The following is a 23,663-nucleotide window of genomic DNA, read 5'->3' as shown; positions in this document are numbered from 1 at the left end:
TTCACAACATTTTCAGAGGGTGATATTTACAACACGTTTTACCTCAAATTACACATACAATTCCCAAATCCGTTACAATATATATATAATATATATATAATATATATATAATATATATATATATAATATATATATTGTTACGGACCGCGGATAAGATGTTGTGTTTGCCGAGCGGATGGCACCGCGGCCGAACAGTTGCCCCGACTAACCCGATTCCCGAACGTTGGCCGGATCGCGCCACAGATATTCAATGGGGAAAAGACAAAAGCGACATGGATGTGAAGAAGAAGAAGAAGATGAACAGGTTGGAAATACTACTAAATTTATTCCTATTATTTACATGCTCAAAGTAACCAAGGAAGAAGGAAAGATAAGAAAATAATGTACAGAAGATATTAGAGACACAGTGAAAATCGCTAGCTTACCTACAGTCTTAATTAACCCAGGGACAAGACACACAGAACAAACTCACGTACACAAAAGGATGGAAAGGCAGGAGGTGGATGGCTGGAGGGAGAGGAAGGTCCAACGGGTCCTGCAGCACGATCGGCGCGTTTCGCAGCCGCCGTTCCTTCGCGGCCCTGCTCAAAACTGCCGTCCAGGCCCCAAGCTGCTGTTGTTGCTGCTGTGGCTGTGTGGACGTCGCATGCTCTTTTTAGGACTCGTCTCTCTCGTCTTGTCAAAGCTCATCTGGTCCAACCACTCTACTCAACAACTTGCACGTCTCCCTGTCCAACTACTACTCGGTTCTTGCGCGCGCGCTTTTATAGCGCCTCAGGCGATCAAGCCGCCGGCCTTTAGGACACGCCCATCGGTCAGCTCGCCTCGGCCCTGATTGCTCGGCATGGCCCTCTGGCTCCGCCCTTGATGACCATGGGCGGGCACGCCCTTCTTCCCCGAGCTGAGCACATGCTTAATGGCGGCTTTGGGGCGAAATCAGCAACCCACCGCTGTAACAAACCTGGCAAACTGCCCAGTGCGGTTGGCAATGGAGACTTGGAGGGGATGTAGCTGGAAATGGAGATTTTGGGAATGGGAATGAAAGGGGATCTATCTTGTTTCACTTGGTGCAATGGAGTGTCATCTTAATGGAAGACAAGGCCTTACCCTAATACGCATAATAAAGATATAACTACCAACAAGGGGGAAATCTATGATTGGCTGACGTGATTGTTTATGACCTAATTATGGGATGCCCTTTGACCTTTATACATAACTGGAGTAAGGAGGGTCCAGAATAAAGCACTAATAATAAAAAAACACAAGAAAAAAACACAATCCTCATATCCATAACAATATATATATATATATATATATATATATATATATATATATATATATATATATATATATATATATATATATATATATATATATATATATATATATATATATATATAGTATAATAAATATATATATATAGTATAATAAATATATGTATTGTTACGGTTTTTAGAACCTTCACTTTGTAAATTTTAGTAAATGTTCCCTTATAAATGATCCCCTGTAAATATCCCCATTAATTGGCTTTATTAAAGATCGCACCCTAGTTAGTCCAAGTACCACACGTAGAGCACCATAGGTCATTTCACACGTAGTCATTTCATTATTATGTGTTTCAGTTAAGGATCTGTTCCCAATAGTTGAATCTGCGTTGCATTAATCAAATAAAATAGGCCCCTTCAATTTCCCTAATCGTCTCCCGCTCTTCAAAGTGCAGTAGCGGTAGGGCAGCGTTCGCTGCCGTTTGCCTTGGGCTGTTTGCTGGCACCAAGCCGCCATTATGCACGCGGTCTCAAGCCGAGGAAAAAGGGGGCGGGACACCAGAACAAGGTGTGGCACGTCAACTCACCATCAGACGTGGAGCCAGCGAGCCCTTATCAGCCAACCAGGGCTGATGAAATACTGTCACGGGCGTGGCTCTATGAAGCGTGCATTGATCTTGAAGCGCGTAATATAAGCGCCAGCGCGAGCCTTTTTACAGAGTCGACTTGGGTTGGAGACGGCGCTTGGTGGGGTCTGGCTGAGAGACAAAGCTGCGCAAAGCTCTTTGACGAACTGCTTCGGAAAGCCCCTACCGCATGAAAATACACGTGCAGCTGCCGCAGGGTTTCGCCTCGAGCCCGGAGCGTGGACCGGAGCGTGGACTGGAGCCAACCTCGACGCGGTGCATTTGCCCGGACCTTCCTGCCCTGCCATCGGCTTGGACCTTCTCCTCCTTCCAGCCATTCCTTCCTGCCATTCCCTGTTCGTGTAAGTCTGTTTGTCCGGGGTTGTAATATAAGACTGTTTTAAGGCTTGCCCTGTGTCCTTTTGCTCTTCTTCTTCTTCTTCCGTATATTCTTTGCCTTTCGTTTCCTCTTCATTTCGTGTAAATAATTAATAAATACATGTTATTCCTTTACTTGGATTTCTTCTTCCCCCGATCGCTTTTGTGCCGTCTCCAATTGAGTACCTGTGGCGTGATTTGGCCGACCGCTATAATCGGGTTAGTCTATTTGCTAACGGCTCGGATCGTGGATTGCTAAACCGCTCGGCAATTACGATCACATCCACGGTTCGAGCAGGGACTCATTTCCCTGCTTTGCGGAGAGATTGGTGAAGGTATTTGAGAAATCCTTGACCAATCACCTTGGCCAATCATCCCACAAAGGAGCGAGATAGTTCCAGGACTCGGACGGCCAGCTTAAAAGACGAGGGGATTAAACCCCCCTCGGTAAGGGGAGTGCCGAAACCGAGATCCGCAACAATTGGTGTCAGGAGTGGGATTTGAAGCCCGAACCAAATTTTTAACATCTGAAAAAAAAAATTTTGTCAAAATTTGGAGCGGTCGAAATTTTTATTAACACCACTAAATTTAAATCATGCCATGGATGATCAAGGTGATCGGGTGCCGGTAGGGGAGAAGGAGGAGGTGGAGGCGACCCAGGACCCCAGGGAGGAGATGGGGGAGATAGAGGAGGAGGTTGGAGAAGGTGTAACAGTGGGGGTTACAGGCGCACAAGATGGCGGCGCCTCGCACGTGGCCGCGGTAACCGAGCCCGCTGTACCAGCGGGCTTTGACATGCAGGCCCTCATGGCGCAGCTACAGGCGGTCATCCAAATGGAAATGGGAAACCAACTTGGGGGATTGAGGAAGGATATGGGAGAAATGAGGGACGAAGCAAGGGGTACCAGTGACCAAATTGGGAAGGTAGACAGCAAATTGGAGCGATTAGGAAGCAAATTTGGGGGGCTAGGAAGCAAATTGGAGGGATTCAGAAACAAATTGGAGGGCATGAATGGCCAAGCCAAAGCAATTAATGAGGGGTTGGCGAGGGACAAGGCCACGTATGAGGCAAAAGAATTGGAAAGGGAGGTTAACCGCGGGTTGAGCGAGGGGGTCGCATTTGTGCACGACGAGGTAACGCGGCTTGAGAAGCGCGGGAGAAGCGAGTTGGAGCAAGGCGCAGGTAACTGGACCAGGGTAGAGATCGTGACCCGGGGTATGGGGAAGACGGTGACCGCCGAAGTAGAGAACGTTATTTTATTAGAGCAGGCGGCCGTCGAGAAAAAAGCAGTTAAAAGCAAAGAAATAGTAGTGGAAATTGAAATTGGAGAGACCGGGGACTTAGAAAAGCACTCGCGGCAGGAAGAAATGGAAAATGTGCAAAGTCCGTGCCCGCATCATGATGTCGTGCTGCTTATTAACCAAATGGAAAGTTTGCAGGTGGTGTTGGAGCGAGGAGGAAGAAGCGCCCAGGTGAGTAAGGTGGTATATGGTGCTGAGAGGTTTTGCGGGAAGGTGTTTGCCGCGAAAGAATCTTCGTGCGCTTGGGATCCCAGCGTACCGCGGGCGTTTGTGGGAGGTCTGTGGTGCGCTGTGCGAGAGAAAATGGCACGCGTGTGAGGAAAAGTGTGTGTCGAAGAGTGAGTGTGTTACAAAGTGTGGGAGTGATACCGAGTGCGAGAGTGAATGCACGTCGGAGTGTATGTGTAATGAGAGTGATACTGAGAGTGAGATGGATGAGGAGCGGGTGCGAGGAGGCACACCTGAGTTGGTGGTGGAGCGTGTGATGGGGAGTGTTACAGGGGATGTAACGGAAGAGTGCACGCCCGTGGTGGTTACGGAGTACGTAACGGGGGAGAGTGCACGCGAGGGGTGTGGAACGGAGTGTGCGATGATAGGGTGTGCGAGGAGAATGGGTGCGGAAGAATGTGCGCGAGAGTGTGTGGTGAGCGTTATGAGTAGACCTGAGTATGAAGCGAAAGAGAATGTACGAGCGAGTACAATGGTAGAATGCATGGGATGTACGAGCAAAGAACGGAACGAGTGGTGTGAGCATGTACGGGGAGCATCGACGTTAAACGGGACAGCGTTCAGACCGACGTTTAGCCGATGCGAGCTCCCGGTCCGTACCGGGCGGTGTAGACTGCGGGAGCCGGCGGGGATCGGTGTCGCGTCGCTCCTGTTCGGAGCGTCGTGCACGATTCGCGCCGGGCCCCGCCCTGCACGGTCGCGTCCGCGCTTTGCCGGGCAAGGCGACCGGCCCGGTTCGAGGGAAGGTAGGAGGGGTCGGAATGGCGCCCCCTTGTGGTGGCGGCGTTTCACCCGGGCAAGGCTGGCCCACCGCGCATGGTAGCGAAAGGCCCCGCGCCGGGATGGTGCTTTGAACCTTGGCCCAACCAAACCTCCTCCCCTGAATCGAATGCTGGACGGACCCAACCGCAGGAGACCAAACCACCCGAATTCATTGCTCGGCTTTGCGAAGCCGAGCTTTGTACATGTAATGACGCACCAAGGCTCAAGTTAATGGACATTTGGTAGGGATAGTGAATATGATTGGCAAATTGGATTGGCAAATTGGATTGGCAAAATTGGAAATTGATGGCAAAAGGTATATGGTGTAGAGCGATGGTAAATCCACCATTCCTCACATCATAACCAGGGCACATGAGCAATAGGATTTATGGGGTATGGCTGTGGAAACCTAGCCTGGGAGGGTTAGGATAAAATGATAGGGATCTAGAGAGATGACAGTAGGTAACTGTAGATTTAAGTAGTGACATGATACCTGTAGAGGGGACGTAGAGTAGGTTAGATGGTTGTTAATGACATGGTATGTGCTTAGTTTAAAGGGAAGACGGGGAGCACCAAGTTAGAGGGAGACCAGGTAGCCAGATGATGCAGTTGTGTTTGTAGTGAGAGTGATGAAATGAGGAATTGGTATGAAAGACCGACGTTTAGCCGATGCGAGCCCTAACCCTAACTAACCCTAACCCTAACAACCCTAACCCTCGACCTTTTGCCCTGTTCAAGTGACTCGTGGTCGTCGCTCTAGGCTTCCTCTCCCCATTGGTATTTTTGTGAATATAAGATTGTTCTTCACAGTTCTGTTTAAATATGTTTCAACTATCCCCTTCAGTGTTTTATTCAGTGGTTTATTACAACACGCTGTTTTTCTTCTTATTTAAAAGGCTCCTTTCAATTTCCTCTTCAACTCATTCCATTTCAAAAAAATATTCAATCTCTTATGATTCCAAATCACTCCATGCTCTAAATTCTCATTCATTCCATCCCTCCTCCATCGTTCTTAAACGAATCGCTAACTTGAAAATCACAACAAACCCAATTTGTTATATATGTTCATCTTTCATTAATCATCCACTTTCTAAACTCCCCCTTGCCCCTCCCCCCCAACCATCCCTCCCAAATTCTCCCTCCTCCCACCTCCTTCTCAAAGCTGCCTCCTCCCCACTTCGTCTCCCTTCTATGTCATACCTCCACCTCCCCCAACCTTCTACTTTCCTCTGCCCCCCCTCAAACAAACTCTCACTGTGCCTCATTCCATCACCATCAAACCTTTCGTCCTCCTCATCCTTCCCTTTCTTGTAACTCTTCTGTAATCTCTGACACACTATCAACTGCTCTTCCTACATCCCCCTCTCACCCTTCATCTGACCCTACCCCTCCCCTCCCCTGTCCTGCACCCGATGCTCCCCCTCTCTCCTCACTAACGGTATGGACCTCAAACATCCGGGGCCTTCGCTCAAACCTGATTGATCTCTCCATTCAGGTTGCTTCTGAAAATCCAGACTTGATCTGCTTAACAGAAACTTTCCTCCTTCAAGTTGTCTCTGATTCCTTAATATCTCTTCCTGGTTACTCCCTCCTCCGGTACGATAGACCTGAGCCTCGTCCTGGTGGTGGGGTGGCTATCTTTATCAAAAACTCTCTTCCTCACTCTCCCTGCACTGCCCTCTCTCCACCCCACCCACAGGAGTACCTCTGGCTACGGCTTCCTCTCCGCTCCCACCTTTTGTTCATATGTGTTCTGTACCGTCCTCCAAACAGTGATGACTCCATTTACATTTCTCTGTCAGACAACATGGACCAACTTCTATCAACTCATCCAAACTCTCTCTTCCTCATATGTGGTGACTTCAACTGTCATCATGCCAGCTGGCTGGGTGTGGGTTCATCTCTCACCAGCCATGGCACCTCAGCAAAGGACTTCTGTGACTCATTGGGACTGACACAATCTGTCAATTTCCCGACCCGGATCTCAGTCAATGGAGTATCTTCTCTTCTGGACTTGGTTATGACTAACTTCCCTGCAAATGTCTGCTGCTCTTCTTCTGCGCCAATCGGTTCTTCTGATCATGTGCTTGTTAAAGTGGACATCTCTCTGGCCATTCTCAGAGAGCCTCCTCAGCGTCGACGAGTCTGGCATTTCACTCAGGCCGACTGGCACGGTCTGCAAGCAGCCATCAATCAACTGGACTGGTATCCCATCTCTAATGCCTCTGACATCAATTCTTCCTGGGAATTCTTCCAAAGCAAACTGCTCTCTCTCATGCACAGATTTATCCCATCTTGTCTTCAGTTGTCTTACCCTTCCTCCCGTCCATGGTACACTGAATCTTGTGGTGAGGCAGTTGCCCTGAAACAACTTGCCTTTGCATCTTGGAAGGCAAATCCAACTGAAGGCAATCTCAGTTCCTTCCACCAAGCTCGAAACAAGTGTGTTTCTACCCTCAGGAGTGCCAGGAAGCACTATCTCTCCACACTCAAGATTGAACTCTCAAACCTGTCTCCTTCCTCCAAATCCTGGTGGCGTCTGGTCAAATCCGTTTCTGGTGTTTGTTCCCCCTCCATCCCCTCCCTTACCTCAAATGGCTACACAGTTGACACCGCAGGTGACAAAGCCGAATGCCTCAACTCTGTGTTTGCCTCAAAATCTTGTGTCCCAAACCCATCTCTCTCTGTTCCCACCTTTCCCAGTCGAACCCAACTGCTCCTGGACTCTGTGTCCTTCTCTCCTGACAAGGTGGAGAAGTTTTTTTTATCAAACCTCGACTCTGATTCTGCAACTGGACCAGATGGCATCAGGCCCCGGGTCCTAAAATCCTGCTCTGCCGCTCTATCTCACCCTCTCTCTGTTCTTTTCACCCTCTCTTTTGCTCAAGGTCAGCTGCCAGCATCTTGGAAATCAGCAAACATTACCGCTTTACACAAAAAGGTGCAAAAACAGATCCTTGCAACTACAGACCAATCAGCCTGCTCCCAATTATCAGCAAAGTCATGGAATCCATCATTGCTTCAGATATCAAATCCTTCCTCTTCTCCAATGGCTTGATCTCTGATCATCAATTTGGATTCAGACCAGGTCCTTCTACTCTGGACATGTTGCTTCTGCTGTCTCAACAATGGATGGAGGTCCTCAATGCCAAACAGGAAATCAGAGCTGTCTCACTTGACATATCACGTGCCTTCGATACGGTCTGGCACCCAGCTCTGCTCACCAAACTCACCTCCTATGGTATTCAGGGAAATCTCCACTCATGGCTTGCGGATTTCCTCTCTGGTCGTAGGCAACGTGTGGCCCTGAATGGATTTCTCTCATCTTCCCTTCCTGTTCTGGCTGGAGTTCCCCAAGGTAGTGTTCTGGGCCCTGTGCTATTTCTGGTCTTCATCAATGATCTCTCCGACTCTCTGGAAAATCCTCTCTATCTCTTTGCTGATGACTCCACTATCTGCCGCTCCATTCCTCATCCCTCAGATCGGCAGTCTGCAGCCTCCTCACTCTCTGCAGACCTGGACAAAATCACAGACTGGTCAAACAAGTGGAACATGTCTTTCAATCCTGACAAATCTCACACTCTTACAATGTCTCTCCGAAAGGACCGACTGGACAACCCTCCCATCTACTTTCTCAACAATCCTCTCCAAGAAGTTCTGTCGCTCAAGCTTTTGGGTCTATCTGCCATGATCTTTCTTGGGAAAACCACATTTCCAAGCTGGCCTCCAAAGCTAGTCGCCGACTGGGCATCCTCCGTCGTGCGAAGTCCTTCCTTGGCACACCTGAGCTCCTCACCACATACAAGGCTTTCATCCGCAGCTCAATGGAATACTGTTCCCCCCTCTGGGCTGGTGCTCCTGCCTCACACCTTGCTCGGCTTCACGCTGTTGAGGCCAAAGCTTTCAGAATCATTGGAATCTCCTGCGATGTCGTCAACTCCGAGGGCCTTTCACTCACTCACCGCAGGCAGGTTGGTGGTCTTTCTGTCTTCTACCGACTCCTCTCCGGCCTTGCTCCCCCAGCTCTCTCTGTGCTCTGTCCCCCCAATATTCCTTCAGGTCGCACAAGATCTGCCTGCAACCCTCTTATGGTTAAACTGCCAAAGTCTAGGCTCTCTGCTCACCTTCACTCTTTCATTCCCCTTTTCTCCCACCTCTGGAACAAACTCCCCCACTCCCTTCAATCCCACTCCTCCCTCCAGGTCTTTAAAACAGCTGTTCACCACCATCTCTTATCTTCCCCCATCGAAAACCTTGATCTTTTCTACCCCCGGTAATTCACCCCAGAGTCCTTGCAGTGTTCATATGTTTTATTCCTCTCCCACCTCCCCCCAAGTCCTCCCGATGTCCCTGCTCTCAAATGTTGTGTTTGTGTCCTTCCCCCTCTCTCCCCATCTTGTCTGCCGCTCCCCTTGTTTTTTGTGTTTTGTGTGTCGGTTTGTCTTTTTGTGTGATTAATGTTAGCTCTTTCACGAGCCTCGATCTTGTATACAAAAAAAAAAAAAAAGAAAAAAAGAAGTGCACGATAGTGCTGGTTATGAAATGAGGCAATGCTCGTGAACGATGTGTGTGTGTGAAAGTGAATGAGCAGAGCATTGCGGACACGTGAGTAATTGTGATTGTGCATTGAGTTGAGTGTATTGCATTGAATGAATGAGCCTGGGAGGAAAGGAGGGTGCAAGTGCCACCAGGTGTGCAGGTGACACCAGGTGGGTGGGCACAGGTGTGCAGGTGGGCACAGGTGTGCAAATGCAGGTGAGAATGGTTGTGTGGAATAGCTAGTATGGAGGAGATGGTCTGGAGTGAATGGAGCATGGAATAAATGGAGTATGGAATAGATGGAATGGAGTATGGAATGGATGGTGTGGAGTGAGTAGTGTGGAATATGTGGAGTGGAGTGGTTGGTGCGAAAGGAGTGGATGGGGAAGATGGACCCCTTCACGAGTACCCGGGGAGGGTAGTTTAAGAGTAGGTAGAGGGAGTAGGTAAATTGTGGTTGGATATTGACATCTGTGGTGCGTGTAGTAGTAAAGGCATGTTGTGATTGGTGCATGAGTAAAGTGGATTGGCTGGGCGTGTGGCCTGTTAGTACGAATGATTAAATGGGCACTCCGCCACTGTTAGTATGTCGGCCAGGTGAGGCCGCAGGTAGGCTCTGGGAGTTAGTAGAGTTGTTCAATGGGGCCCGAGGATCCGGAGGACGGACCCGGGTAGCCCGACGCCAGAGAGGGCGGTAGGGGGTGAGAGCGCCAGAGGGCCTTCCCCAGGTAGGTTAGGGTAAGGAGCAGGTAAGCTCGGGAGGAAACTGCAGTGGCGGAGGTGTGCAGGTGAGCGGACCTGCTGGGAGCGCCACACGACCCAGCCCGGAAATTGTGCGATGGCACAGGGAGTAGAATCGGGGGAGTGAGACCCCAAATTGGTGAGCACCACAGTTTGGTCAATGGGAGTTCGGTTCTTAGAACCACATAGTGTAAGATGGCCAATGGATTGGCAGGGAAAGACCCCGGGTAGAGTAAGTGTGTTAAAGTCATTTAGAGTATAGTTAGAATTGGAATCTCTTCGCACCATCTACATCCACTCACCAAGGTGACAGGACTCCACACCACCGGTTTGTGCAAATGTTTGGAATGGTGAGACGCATCATGACGTGGGGGTGACATTGTGCTTGTATGTTCCATCTCTTCCTCCTTAGGAGGGATTGATGAGAAATTGGGTTTTATGGCAAATTTGGTAAGTGGGATTGGTAAGCAATTTGGATTAGGGGAGATATGGGGAAGACAGGACAATAGAGACGGAATTGGTAAATGTGTAGAATTTTGTAAATACGGGGTAAGGGCAAGGGTAGGGTAGGTGACAGGGTGGGTGACGTACAGTAGGGACGAGCTTTCTCCGCTCGCTCCAATGCGCACCTCACCTTGCATTACCTTGTATTAATGTGTACCCTTGCAACCTTGCCCCGATGCTTGCTGTGTCCTTCCTTCCCCACTCACGGCTTGTTCTTTTGGGTCCGGGGGGAGTGCGCAGGTAGCCGCAGTTGTGTGCCAGAGCTGCCGCTGCACAGCCTGCCTGGACCGATACACCACCTTATGGACCGCACGACTTGCGGCCTAGCACCACCATATGGACCACGGTTCTGTGGCCAAGCACCACACTTATGGACCCCACGTGTTGGGGCCTGGCCCCTCTGCTGGGACCGGCCATGATGGCCAGAGAAAAGTTTGCTTGCGGACCACGGTGAGGTGGCCCCTATGCCATACAGGTGGACCACCCTTAGTTGGCCCCTGTTGGCCATAAATTTAAAAAATGGACGCGTTGTGTGCCTTTTTTTTGTTATTGCAAATAGGCAGCAAGCCACAAGCAAGAGTCAACATCAAGAACGAAACATCAAGAACCATCGGGCCAGCAGAGCAGGAGCTGACAAGAACAAGGTCATCAGTTTGTTTATAATTGAAATGTGATGACATGTGTGAAACGAGCACTGGATGGTGCTTTTCGTGCTTATTGGTGCTTTGGTGAATTGTAATGCTCTTGTGCTCGGGGGTGCACTGCAATATCAATTGTGCATCCCCGGGCATGTGGGTATGGTGTATCGGTACAGTGCAGTGCATGCTCCTTCCTCTTGCAAAACATATTTTGTCTCCCAAAATGACAGGCCCTGGGTTCGCATTGTAAATACCAAATAGTATCTTGTAAATGATGCTCCCCACCGTATGTGTTTAGTTTGGAAATAATTCCGTGATTCGGTTATCCTGTGGGCGTGAGTCTGTTAGGTAGGATGTAACGCAGCAGGGGGACATACTTAATTGTTTTAAAACTGTCGCACACAGGGTAAGGTTAATAGTAGGGGGTTACTACACCTGAGTGTCACATTAAGTAAAGTTATTTCGGGCCGGGACGGCCCTGGAGGAGACACGGGTGCTGTGTTACGGTTTTTAGAACCTTCACTTTGTAAATTTGAGTAAATGTTCCCTTATAAATGATCCCCTGTAAATATCCCCATTAATTGGCTTTATTAAAGATCGCACCCTAGTTAGTCCATGTACAACACGTAGAGCACCATAGGACCTCTTTGTAGTCATTTCATTATTATGTGTTTTAGTTACGGATCTGTTCCAAATAGTTGAATCTGCATTGCATTAATCAAATAAAATAGGCCCCTTCAATTTCCCTAATCGTCTCCCGCTCTTCAAAGTGCAGTAGCGGTAGGGCAGCGTTCGCTGCCGTTTGCCTTGGGCTGTTTGCTGGCACCAAGCCACCATTATGCACGTGGTCTCAAGCCGAGGAAAAAGGGGGCGGGACACCAGAACAAGGTGTGGCACGTCAACTCACCATCGGAGGTGGAGCCAGCGAGCCCTTACCAGCCAACCAGGGCTGATGAAATACCGCCACGGGCGTGGATCCATGAAGCGCGCATTGATCTAGAAGCGCATAATATAAGCGCCAGCGCGAGCCTTTTTACAGAGTCGACTTGGGTTGGAGACGGCGTTTGGTGGGGTCTGGCTGAGAGACGAAGCTGGGCAGAGCTCTTTGACAAACTGCTTCGGAAAGCCCCTACCGCGTGAAAATATACGTGCAGCTGCCGCCGGGTTTCGCCTCGAGCCCGGAGCGTGGACTGGAGCCAACCTCGACGCGGTGCATTTTCCCGGACCTTCCTGCCCTGCCATCGGCTTGGACCTTCTCCTCCTTCCAGCCATTCCTTCCTGCCATTCCCTGTTCGTGTAAGTCTGTTTGTTTGTCCGGGGTTGTAATATAAGACTGTTTTAAGGTTGCCCTGTGTATCTGCTTCTTCCTCTTCCTGTACATTCCTACCTTTCGTTTCTTCATTGGTTTTGGTTTTGTAGATAGTGAATAAACCTGTGTTATTTCTTACCCTTTTGGTTTCATTCTCCCCCGATCGCTTTAGTCCTTTCCCGATTGAGTACCTGTGGCACGATTCGGCCAACGCTCGGAATCGGGTTTAGTCTCTTGTTAACGGCCCGAGTCGCAGCTCGCTTGGCTCGGCGCATCCAATCACGCTGCGGCCCGGGTGGGAGTATCTCCTCGCTTACGGATTGGTGGTGGTAATTAGGTAGTCGGACGGATTGGGCTTACAACCCTACTCACCACCGACCGGAAGTAACGGTCTTCGGGTTCAATCATAATCATTAAACAAATGGTTGAGGATCAACAACTACTTCAAACCAGCCAGCAAATCTTATAATCCAACAGCAACAGCGGCTACTCACCACAAGCTGCAAACTTCCACATTTATGACCTGGGAAAACCAACAAGGGTTTTTCTAAACTGGGACAGAGCTCCGCGAGACCTGTGAGGATACATTCATCAAACAACAGTCACACACTCTGTGCTAGTGTTCCATCCAAGCAAATACCCACACCGTCACACCAAGCTCACCCTTTGGATTTTCTCGTGTATCGAACTCGAAGATTTTCTGTGGGTTGTTGGGAAATGTAAATACGTAAATCCTGTAGCGAATCGCAATGATAATCCTGCACAGAAACATCAGCCATTATCACCGAGCATTGCAAAGAAGCACACAATGAAACACCAAGGGTTGTCAAAGAGAAAAGCTGGACACAATAGCAGAACTTTATATCAGGAAGAGGCCGTTTGGCTCACCACCTCGGTGCTCTACCCACATGTCAATCACAAAAGGAATGTTTATTTGAGATACCACAATTACTGTATTCATCTCAAAATGCATATTAAACATGCAGTATAATAATTGGGAAAAATGCCACTGTTTAAAAAAAAAAAAAATTCTACCTTTGTTTGGTTTGTTTCAGAAATAGTCGATTTTCATTTGCTGGAGGTTTGTTTTCTTTTTCGGAAAGGTCTAGTAGCCTTGTGCAATGCCATAAATTAAGTAATTGCCGGTGTAGACTTGGACTCGAGAAAAGTTAGACTTTTCCAGATAAATTGTGGAGAGGTGGTGTTGGGGTGTCGAGAGTGGAGGGGCTATCTCTTTAGCTCATCAAGCCCCAATGCTGCCTCCTTGCCTCAATAAGCAGTATTTTGAAGAATTCAAATAAGAACGATGACAATGAGACTGTACGAGCTCAAAATGTTGTCTCAATTCCTTACTCGTGTTTTGTTCAATATATTGTAAACTCGGACTTGGACTCGAGACCTCATTCTAGCCAAGGTTCAGATGGAACACCAACAGGCCAACCCCTTGATTGAATTAAAAGCACCATTAGTTGAAGTTGTCGAGGGTGAGATACTTGTGCTGCCATTTGACAGACAAGCATCTACTTCAGGAACGTGTCATATAACTTTACAACAAAGTAGCACCATGCCCTGATTTGTGAATGTAAAACACAAGGAAACAAACATCATGTTGTTTGACCAAACAAGAAAGAACATAAGGAATGCTAGTGCATACTTGTCATGCCGCATACGAACAGCCAAAACAGGGCTGGTGAAAGTGAAATCCAAAACGAGTTTATCCTTGGTGTCTTTTCCCTCTCGCGCTGCATCCCACACAAGCGCTGCCAAGACAAAGTGAAAAATAAAATAAAATTAATGCTAACATCAGTCTCAAATATGGCACCAACAAGTTCCTGCAAGTAAGGATGAGAGTCAAAGATTTCAGAATATAAAAAGTCGAGGCTCATGTAAGAGCAAACACAAAAGCATAAACGGAAACACACATGGAACATAATAAAGGGAGCGGGGGACAAATGGGGGGGGGGGGGGGTGGGGATAAGGGGGAGGGGGATGAGGGAGAGAGGGAAACACAACAATATCCAATGCGATTTTGCAAATAAAAATGCACATTCAATGAAACCATACAGCTCAAAATAACATCAAGCGTTACTCTAACGTTGCTAAAGCACCTCAATCATTACCCCGCAAGAACAAGCACAAAGCGGAGTAAAAGCGATTGCTGTAGTCAGAGTCAGTCTGTCTGGCAGTCAAATATTTTTTTGAAAATCATTCCAAACAGGAAACTTTACATTTTTGGGACTTCATAAAAGGACACAAACAACATGCACAAATAAATAAATTAATGTGTTAAAGAAAGTGTAACAGTTGGCGTATCTCAAATGAATAAACAGCGGTGAACTTCAGATTTGATTGCTTGGGTTTTATTTTCTGCAGCCTTTCATTTTTTTTCTTTAATTTCAATTGAATTATATGTTTTGAACACACTAGTTTGATTAGATTCAAGAACACAAATCGGCTTGTTGGCACTTCCAAAAACCTACAGTTTCGCAGTATTTTGGCGATTAAGTCAGCAAAATTGTATGTTGGCTCGACCAATCAAAATTGCTGCTCACATTTTCCCAGGAGAGGATACTCAGACAAAATGGCGATACCCAGCTATTCAACACCTGAGCTCACTTCGTCAAAAAAAAACATCCGTCTGTTTCGTGCATGTTCTTCCTCAGGGTAAAGTGTTCTATGAACTCTCCAGTGGAAAGCTGAGACATGTTATTGGCCCACCATTTGGTGGCCCGTGATTGTGCCAGAGTTATCTGATCGAGATGAAACGGTGATCGTACCGGAGTTATCAGCAAACTTGGGTGCGTATCCCCCACCGACGAAAGCCAACAAATTCGACCGATGCATCATCTCGACATGTTCCACACTTCCAACCTGCTCTATATCTGAAAATTAAACAAGCACACACTTCAGGAAAAAGGCAATGGCAATAGAGTGAATTAGTGAAAAAAAACTTCTGTTATAACACAGGCTGTGGTATCAAGCATTAGAATGGAGGCAGATGCTTTACAATTAAGGTTTGAAGTCATTTCTATGAACATTTTCATTGCCACAATAGTATAACATGCACATAAATCCATCAAACACAAAAATGCCGAACATTGTAACATTAAAATGACTGAGATTGAACCTGATTTGTCTGCTTTGAAGAATGCAACTCTGTTTGGTGGACGATGTCATACCTGATCAGTGATCACTTGAGGCCAATGTCAGACCTGATTACTTGAGGCCAATGTCAGACCTGATTACTTGAGGCCAATGTCAGACCTGATTACTTGAGGCCAATGTCAGACCTGATTACTTGAGGCCAATGTCAGACCTGATTACTTGAGGCCAATGTCAGACCTGATTACTTGAGGCCAATGTCAGACCTGATTACTTGAGGCCAATGTCAGACCTGATTACTTGAGGCCAATGTCAGACCTGATTACTTGAGGCCAATGTCAGACCTGATTACTTGAGGCCAATGTCAGACCTCATGACTCGAGGACAATGTCAGGCCTCATGACTCGAGGACAATGTCAGACCTGATGACTTAAGGACAATGTCAGAACTGATGATGCGAGGACAATGTCAGATCTGATGACGTGAGGACAATGGTAGACGTGACGACTTGAGGACAATGGCAGTGCTGATGACGTGAGGACAATGGCATAGGTAATATGAGCGTTTTGCACTTCCCCATTTCTTTTTTTGTTTCCTATTAATTTTGTGGTCGTGATGAAGAAAGATAGTTCCACTGTGTTATGTACAATTCATAGTTGCAGTTCATAGTTTTGTTTTTAAACTTCATTGTCTACATGATGAAATACAGTTTAATCTTTGCAATGTACATGGTTTGTTCCAGATTTTGACCTGTTTGGCGTTGCTAATGTCAGATGATCTTCTGTTGTCTTTCTTGGGTTAACATGTTGATGCTGAGCCCAATAATACCCCTACCCCACCTTCCCACCCTGAAAGATGGTCCTGTATTCTCTGTTCATTCCAACATCCTTTCCTTTTTCCTTCCACCCCTTCCACTCCTTCCTTCCATTCGTTTCCATAACTTCTTTTGGTAACCTCAAGTTTTCCTCTATGTATGTATAAGGAAAATACGCAAATGGTCCCAAATACAAAACCCTACAAATGATTCCACAGCAATTCAAAATGACGAGCGAGATGGGACATCCGTTCCATTTGTTCAAATATAAGAAATCCAAAGAACTCACCAAGATGGGCTTTTTCCATGAGAGGCTCCACGTTGTATATCCTCACCCCGGTCTCCATTGCACAACAAAAGCAGCCTGTAATCAGGGACTGGTCAGGTCCAAGAGAACACCAGATCTCACAGTAACACGAGTTTTTATAACACACAATATTCCTGGGCTGCTGTCACATTCACTGCGGGCAGTTGGGCATTGTCATGTCATCAATATTTGGGAAACTTGCCAGGCTCGGCTTTGGCATTGTCATGTCATCAATATTTGGGAAACTTGCCAGGCTCGGCTTTGGCATTGTCATATCATCAATATTTGGGAAACTTGCCAGGCTCGACTTTGGCAGTCATGTCATCAATATTTGGGAAACTTGCCAGGCTCGGCTTTGGCATTGTCAGGTCATCAATATTTGGGAAACTTGCCAGGCTCGGCTTTGGCATTGTCATGTCATCAATATTTGGGAAACTTGCCAGGCTCGGCTTAGGCATTGTCATGTCATCAATATTTGGGAAACTTGCCAGGCTCGGCTTTGGCAGTCAAGTCTTATCAATATTTGGGAAACTTGCCAGGCTCGGCTTTGGCATTGTCATGTCATCAATATTTGGGAAACTTGCCATGGTCGGCTTTGGCAGTCATGTCTTATCAATATTTGGGAAACTTGCCAGGCTCGGCTTTGGCATTGTCATGTCATCAATATTTGGGAAACTTGCCATGGTCGGCTTTGGCAGTCATGTCTTATCAATATTTGGGAAACTTGCCAGGCTCGGCTTTGGCATTGTCATGTCATCAATATTTGGGAAACTTGCCAGGCTCGGCCTTGGCATTGTCATGTCATCAATATTTGGGAAACTTGCCAGGCTCGGCTTTGGCAGTCATGTCTTATCAATATTTGGGAAACTTGCCAGGCTCGGCTTAGGCATTGTCATGTCATCAATATTTGGGAAACTTGCCAGGCTCAGCTTTGGCAGTCATGTCTTATCAATATTTGGGAAACTTGCCAGGCTCGGCTTTGGCATTGTCATGTCATCAATATTTGGGAAACTTGCCAGGCTCGGCTTTGGCAGTCATGTCTTATCAATATTTGGGAAACTTGCCAGGCTCGGCTTTGGCATTGTCATGTCATCAATATTTGGGAAACTTGCCAGGCTCAGCTTTGGCAGTCATGTCTTATCAATATTTGGGAAACTTGCCAGGTTCGGCTTTGGCAGTCATGTCTTATCAATATTTGGGAAACTTGCCAGGCTCGGCTTTAGCATTGTCATGTCATCAATATTTGGGAAACTTGCCAGGCTCAGCTTTGGCATTGTCATGTCTTATCAATATTTGGGAAACTTGCCAGGCTCGGCTTTGGCAGTCATGTCTTATCAATATTTGGGAAACTTGCCAGGCTCGGCTTTGGCATTGTCATGTCTTATCAATATTTGGGAAACTTGCCAGGCTCAGCTTTAGCATTGTCACGTCATCAATATTTGGGAAACTTTCCAGGCTCGGCTTTGGCATTGTCATGTCATCAATATTTGGGAAACTTTCCAGGCTCGGCTTTGGCATTGTCATGTCATCAATATTTGGGAAACTTGCCAGGCTCAGCTTTGGCATTGTCATGTCTTATCAATATTTGGGAAACTTGCCAGGCTCAGCTTTGGCATTGTCATGTCATCAATATTTGGGAAACTTTCCAGGCTTGGCTTTGGCATTGTCATGTCATCAATATTTGGGAAACTTTCCAGGCTCGGCTTTGGCATTGTCATGTCTTATCAATATTTGGGAAACTTGCCAGGCTCAGCTTTGGCATTGTCATGTCTTATCAATATTTGGGAAACTTGCCAGGCTCAGCTTTGGCATTGTCATGTCATCAATATTTGGGAAACTTGCCAGGCTCAGCTTTGGCATTGTCATGTCATCAATATTTGGGAAACTTGCCAGGCTCAGCTTTGGCATTGTCATGTCATCAATATTTGGGAAACTTGCCAGGCTCGGCTTTGGCATTGTCAGGTCATCAATATTTGGGAAACTTTCCAGGCTCGGCTTTGGCATTGTCATGTCTTATCAATATTTGGGAAACTTGCCAGGCTCAGCTTTGGCATTGTCATGTCATCAATATTTGGGAAACTTGCCAGGTTCAGCTTTGGCATTGTGATGTCATCAATATTTGGGAAACTTTCCAGGCTCGGCTTTGGCATTGTCATGTCATCAATATTTGGGAAACTTTCCAGGCTCGGCTTTGGCATTGTCATGTCTTATCAATATTTGGGAAACTTGCCAGGCTCAGCTTTGGCATTGTCATGTCTTATCAATATTTGGGAAACTTGCCAGGCTCAGCTTTGGCATTGTCATGTCATCAATATTTGGGAAACTTGCCAGGCTCAGCTTTGGCATCGTCATGTCATCAATATTTGGGAAACTTGCCAGGCTCGGCTTTGGCATTGTCATGTCATCAATATTTGGGAAACTTGCCAGGCTCAGCTTTGGCAGTCATGTCTTATCAATATTTGGGAAACTTGCCAGGCTCGGCTTTGGCAGTGATGTCATCAGTATTTGGGAAACTTGCCGCAGACGCCAGGAGAAACAACCCGCGAGACTGGCTTAAGGTGGAGTATCACGACTGTACACCAGGGTTGATCCGTAATTATATTTCGATGAGAACAGATATATTTTAATGGCTTTACTTTGATTTGATTTTAATATTGAAAACGTTATCATTACATTGTGTATTTGATTACCGAAATAAATTTCGAAACCCCGGATTGGTTGGTAATAAAATAAATATCTCGACCACTAGATTTCAGTCCGATCTCAACATAACTTAACTGTTGTGAGTTGCAAACTAACTTAGTTATTACCTCCGCCACCGTAGGTGGATGGACGTTATGTTTTCACCCCTGTCTGGTTGTTTGTTACTTGCCGGAAAAATTCCGGCAAGTATATTGGTTGGTTGGTTTGTCTGTCTGTCTGTTTGTGCGCAGTACTACGTCTACATTGTTGTACATAGCATCGCCATACTTTACACACATATTTGCCTTGCCCTGGAATAGACTGTGCCCAATTTTTAACTCTCTAGGCCCAAGGTCAAGCTCAAGGTCACCCAAAACGTGAAATCAGGGGGGTCGAGTTTTCATTTAAAATATATTTCAAACCACTATAACTCTAAAAGTACAAGAGATATGCATACACTTACTGTTACTGACATATAGGAAGTCACATACGACATTTCATTTGGCACCATGACCTTTGACCTTGAATGACCTTTAAAAGTCAAACTCCAGGTCAAAATTTGTTTTTTTTACTAATAACTCTGTCAAACATTATCCGATTCCCTTCTAACCAACACCCCTGAAAAAAGTACATTCCGGCAAGTCCTCGGTCTCTGATCGATTTATAGTTTGTCTGTTTGTCTGTCTGTCTGTCAACAAGATATCTCGAAAGGTTGTGGATGGATTCAAACAAAATTTGGCAGAGAGGTAGTGTATGTGACGAGGACGAAATTGTTAGATTTTGGTGAAGATCCGGATCTGGATCCGGCTACTAGAATTTTTAAAGTCATTCTTCACCATTGGGAGATAGGACCAAAAACGATACATAGCAGGATATCTCAAAAAGTTGAGGACGGATGTGTGACTGTGACGTCACTCCAACCTCGACAACAGCACAGTTTATTTCCCAGCAACAATTTGAGGCTCAATGTGGTGACTGATTTGTCAAAAAGGTTTTAAATAGTCCAGTTACTTATAATGTCGAACTAGACTCCAGAGGAGAATAAAATCCATGATTAGACAGTAAAATGTATTGCTCACTTTAAAAAGCGTTGGTGGTGTAATGGTTTCAGGGTCTTCTCTGTGTCTGGGAGGTTGGCGTTTCGAACCCCGACCGAGTCAAACTACAGACTTCAAATATGGTACTTGCTGCTTCCTTGCTTGACGCTCAACATTTAAAAGCATAAGAACGGACAAACGACCATAGGTTGGTAATAATAGCGCAGGCTTTGTTGGGCCTAATGGCCTCCTCCTGCGTCAAAGTTTATTGCAAGGGAACTCAAATTATTATCGTTATAATAATAATAATAATACGAACAATTATTATTAATTGTAAATGAACCTAATAATATTAATGATAATAATTATTATTAATGCCAAATGAACCATAACGCCAGGCTGTGATTAGGACCAATTGAGGCCTACAAGTCCTTGGGTTCGCCCAATAACCAGTGGGAACTCCGTAAACGGGTGAACAAGTCTGAAAGGCTTCCGATGACGAACTCGAACATCAATAATCACAACAACAACAACAACAAAAAACAAGGAGAACGACATCGATGGAATTGCGATTCCGTGTGCAGCAGAGTTAACAAAAACGTGAATTACAGTTAAGGAAAACCCCAAACGAACTCACCTTGGTCCTGATTAAAACGAATGCTATTCACGATCCTCGACATTTCCAGCAAAGCAAACAGCGCGCAGCGCCCACTGATCTCTATACCAACCGGACTGGACGTTCAAGGCCAAATCACCTATTTATTGTGACACCACCGGAAGTGTACCGGCGGCCATATTGGTTCCCCCAATACATCCACTGAACGTGTGAAGGCAAGTCGAAAGCTGGCGATGATCTTCTTTCTGGTTGATTTAATTGGTTTTACAATATTCGGATTTAAAACGGATTGGATTGCTAACAATATTATACTTTAAAGGAAAATACCGTGTACAAATCATGAGGAATGCGGACGAAGAGAGACGGGAGGAGCTTTCCATCGGCAAGGCTGCAAACACTGTTATTGTGTGTGTGTGTGTGTGTGTGTGTGTGTGTGTGTGTGTGTGTGTGTGTGTGTGTTAGTCTCACAATACACACACAGTAACACGCACAGTAACACGCACAGTAACGTAACACACACACACACACACACAGCAACACACACTGTAGCATGCACACACCCACAGCAACACACACAGTAACACACACACAGTGACTAGCACACACACACAGTAACGCACACACACACACACAGTAACACACACACACACACACAGTAATGCACACAAAGCAACACACACACACATGCAGTAACACACACACAAACAGTAACACACACAATAACACACACACACACACACACACAGCAACACATACTGCAGCATGCACATACACACAGCAACACACACTGTAACACACACACAGTAACTAGCACACACACAGTAACACACACACACACACACACACACACACACACACACACACACACACACACACACACACAGTATCACACACAGTAACACACACAGTATCACACACACACACAGTAACACACACACACACACACACACACACACACACACACATACTGCAGCATGCACATACACACAGCAACACACACTGTAACACACACACAGTAACTAGCACACACACAGTAACGAACACACACACACACACACACACACAGTAACACACACACACACACACACACACACACAGTAACACACACACAGTATCACACACAGTAACACACACAGTATCACACACAGTAACACACACACACACAGTAACACACACACACACACACACACACACACACAGTATCACACACAGTAATGCACACGCACACACAGTAACACACACACACAGTAACACACACACAGTATCACACAGTAACACACACACACACACACAGTATCACACACAGTAACACACACACACACACAAACATGCAGTAACACACACACACACACACACACACACACACACACACACACAGTAACACACACACACACACACACACACACACACACACAGTATCACACAGTAACACACACACACAGTAATACACACACAATAACATGCACACAGACAGTATCACACAGAGTAACACACAGAGTAACACACACAGTAACCTATATTAATAATACTAGCAATGGTACCTGCCCTACATCCGTCACCGTCAGTAACACACACAGTAACAATGGGGAGGCCCAAATGAAAAGGCAAAATATCAGAAATTTAAGGCTTTTTATTTATTTTAAACGATCCATATAAACATCCGTTAAATCATATCACATGCAAATCATCAAAATCTAAACAGTATTTGTAGAATTTCAATAAAAGCCACATCACTGTTCATATCGATAAATACTTTTATTCCATCGTGTATTATTCGTGTATTATCGAATATTCATGTATTATCGTGTATTATTATTATTTTATTCCATATGTATTATTCCATCGTGTTTGGAAAAACTGGAAAATTGGAAAAATTGGAAAAACAACAGAGCCTATTTTACTCCAGGGGGTCCCAGGATTTCCCACCCAAAAATTTGTTGCGATCGGTTCAGCCATTTTTGCGGTACCTGGGAACAGTCGGACGGAGGGACAGACAGACAGATAGACGGACAGACATTTGGTGAATTATAGTAAGATTATTATTGAAACGTGCATTTCTCACTTTCATTGTTAGTCTACTTTTCATCCAAACTCTTCAAGATCTACAAACAAGCAAAACCTCCACCCCCTCTCCAAAATGCATCGTGATAGGGTCCATAGATAAGCTTGGCAGGAGGCGCCTCCTCCCGACTCTCCATTTATTTTTTCTTTCTTTCCCTCTTCCTCGTACTCTGTATCCGCTGCGAACATAATAAATTCGTTTGGGGGAAGTTGTCACAAGAGGGTCGAGTAAAACTGAAAGCGACGACCCAAACAGCACATACTTGAGAACCACGACAACATCGTTTCCATGGAGACCGCCATGTTGTTAAGCAGTGCCGAGCGTTCCGTTCCGTTGGAGTGCTTGCTTGAGCATTTTTAATGAAGCCGCTTGGCAAGCGGTAGCAAGCTGCTTGCTAACGGAACACACCCTTGGAATGGAAGGTGGACGCTTGACTGAAGGACACATGTTTAGCTTTGTTACTTTTATTTGCCTTTTTTATATATAAACTGAAAGGCATTTCTTAGTAAAGATGGCCAATGAGGCAGAAACTCAAATCTGTCCAGGGATTGATTCATTTCCCATGGTGGTGGTTGCTAAAAAGAAAGGTTTCTGAAGCCCAGACAGTGATGTCGGGATGTTTGGGAGGAGAGAGGGTGTGAATTTCGTATTGATTACTGATATATATCGATAAACTTCTACTGATATGCCTGATGCCTTTGTCTTTATTTAAGTTAGTTATTATTATTTGATTACACGTTCGGTTTACCTC

At 46.0% G+C, this 23,663-nt stretch overlaps 2 protein-coding genes across 2 annotated transcripts in view; one reads left to right on the top strand and one right to left on the bottom strand.

Annotated features, from left to right (window-relative positions):
* The window catches only part of WDR45 (WD repeat domain 45), a 40,452-nt gene extending 19,454 nt beyond the window's left edge, over positions 1-20,998 (bottom strand). Inside the window, exons 1-6 of the mRNA XM_068131072.2 lie at positions 20,872-20,998; positions 16,498-16,572; positions 15,070-15,174; positions 13,947-14,052; positions 12,956-13,050; positions 12,787-12,866 (exon numbers count right to left, since the gene is read on the bottom strand). Coding sequence (XP_067987173.1) covers positions 12,787-12,866; positions 12,956-13,050; positions 13,947-14,052; positions 15,070-15,174; positions 16,498-16,572; positions 20,872-20,914 — 504 coding nt within the window. The 5' untranslated portion in view covers positions 20,915-20,998. The remainder of the gene's footprint in view (positions 1-12,786; positions 12,867-12,955; positions 13,051-13,946; positions 14,053-15,069; positions 15,175-16,497; positions 16,573-20,871) is intronic.
* Positions 20,940-23,663, top strand: part of M6PR (mannose-6-phosphate receptor, cation dependent) — a 42,635-nt gene continuing 39,911 nt past the window's right edge. The window contains exon 1 of the mRNA XM_078787117.1: positions 20,940-21,065. The gene's annotated coding sequence lies outside the window, so the exon portion shown is untranslated. The remainder of the gene's footprint in view (positions 21,066-23,663) is intronic.

Source organism: Myxine glutinosa, chromosome 11 (assembly GCF_964187855.1).
Source record: "Myxine glutinosa chromosome 11, kmMyxGlut1.1, whole genome shotgun sequence".
Lineage (NCBI taxonomy): Eukaryota > Metazoa > Chordata > Myxini > Myxiniformes > Myxinidae > Myxine > Myxine glutinosa.
This window is presented reverse-complemented; position numbering and strand designations above follow the sequence as displayed.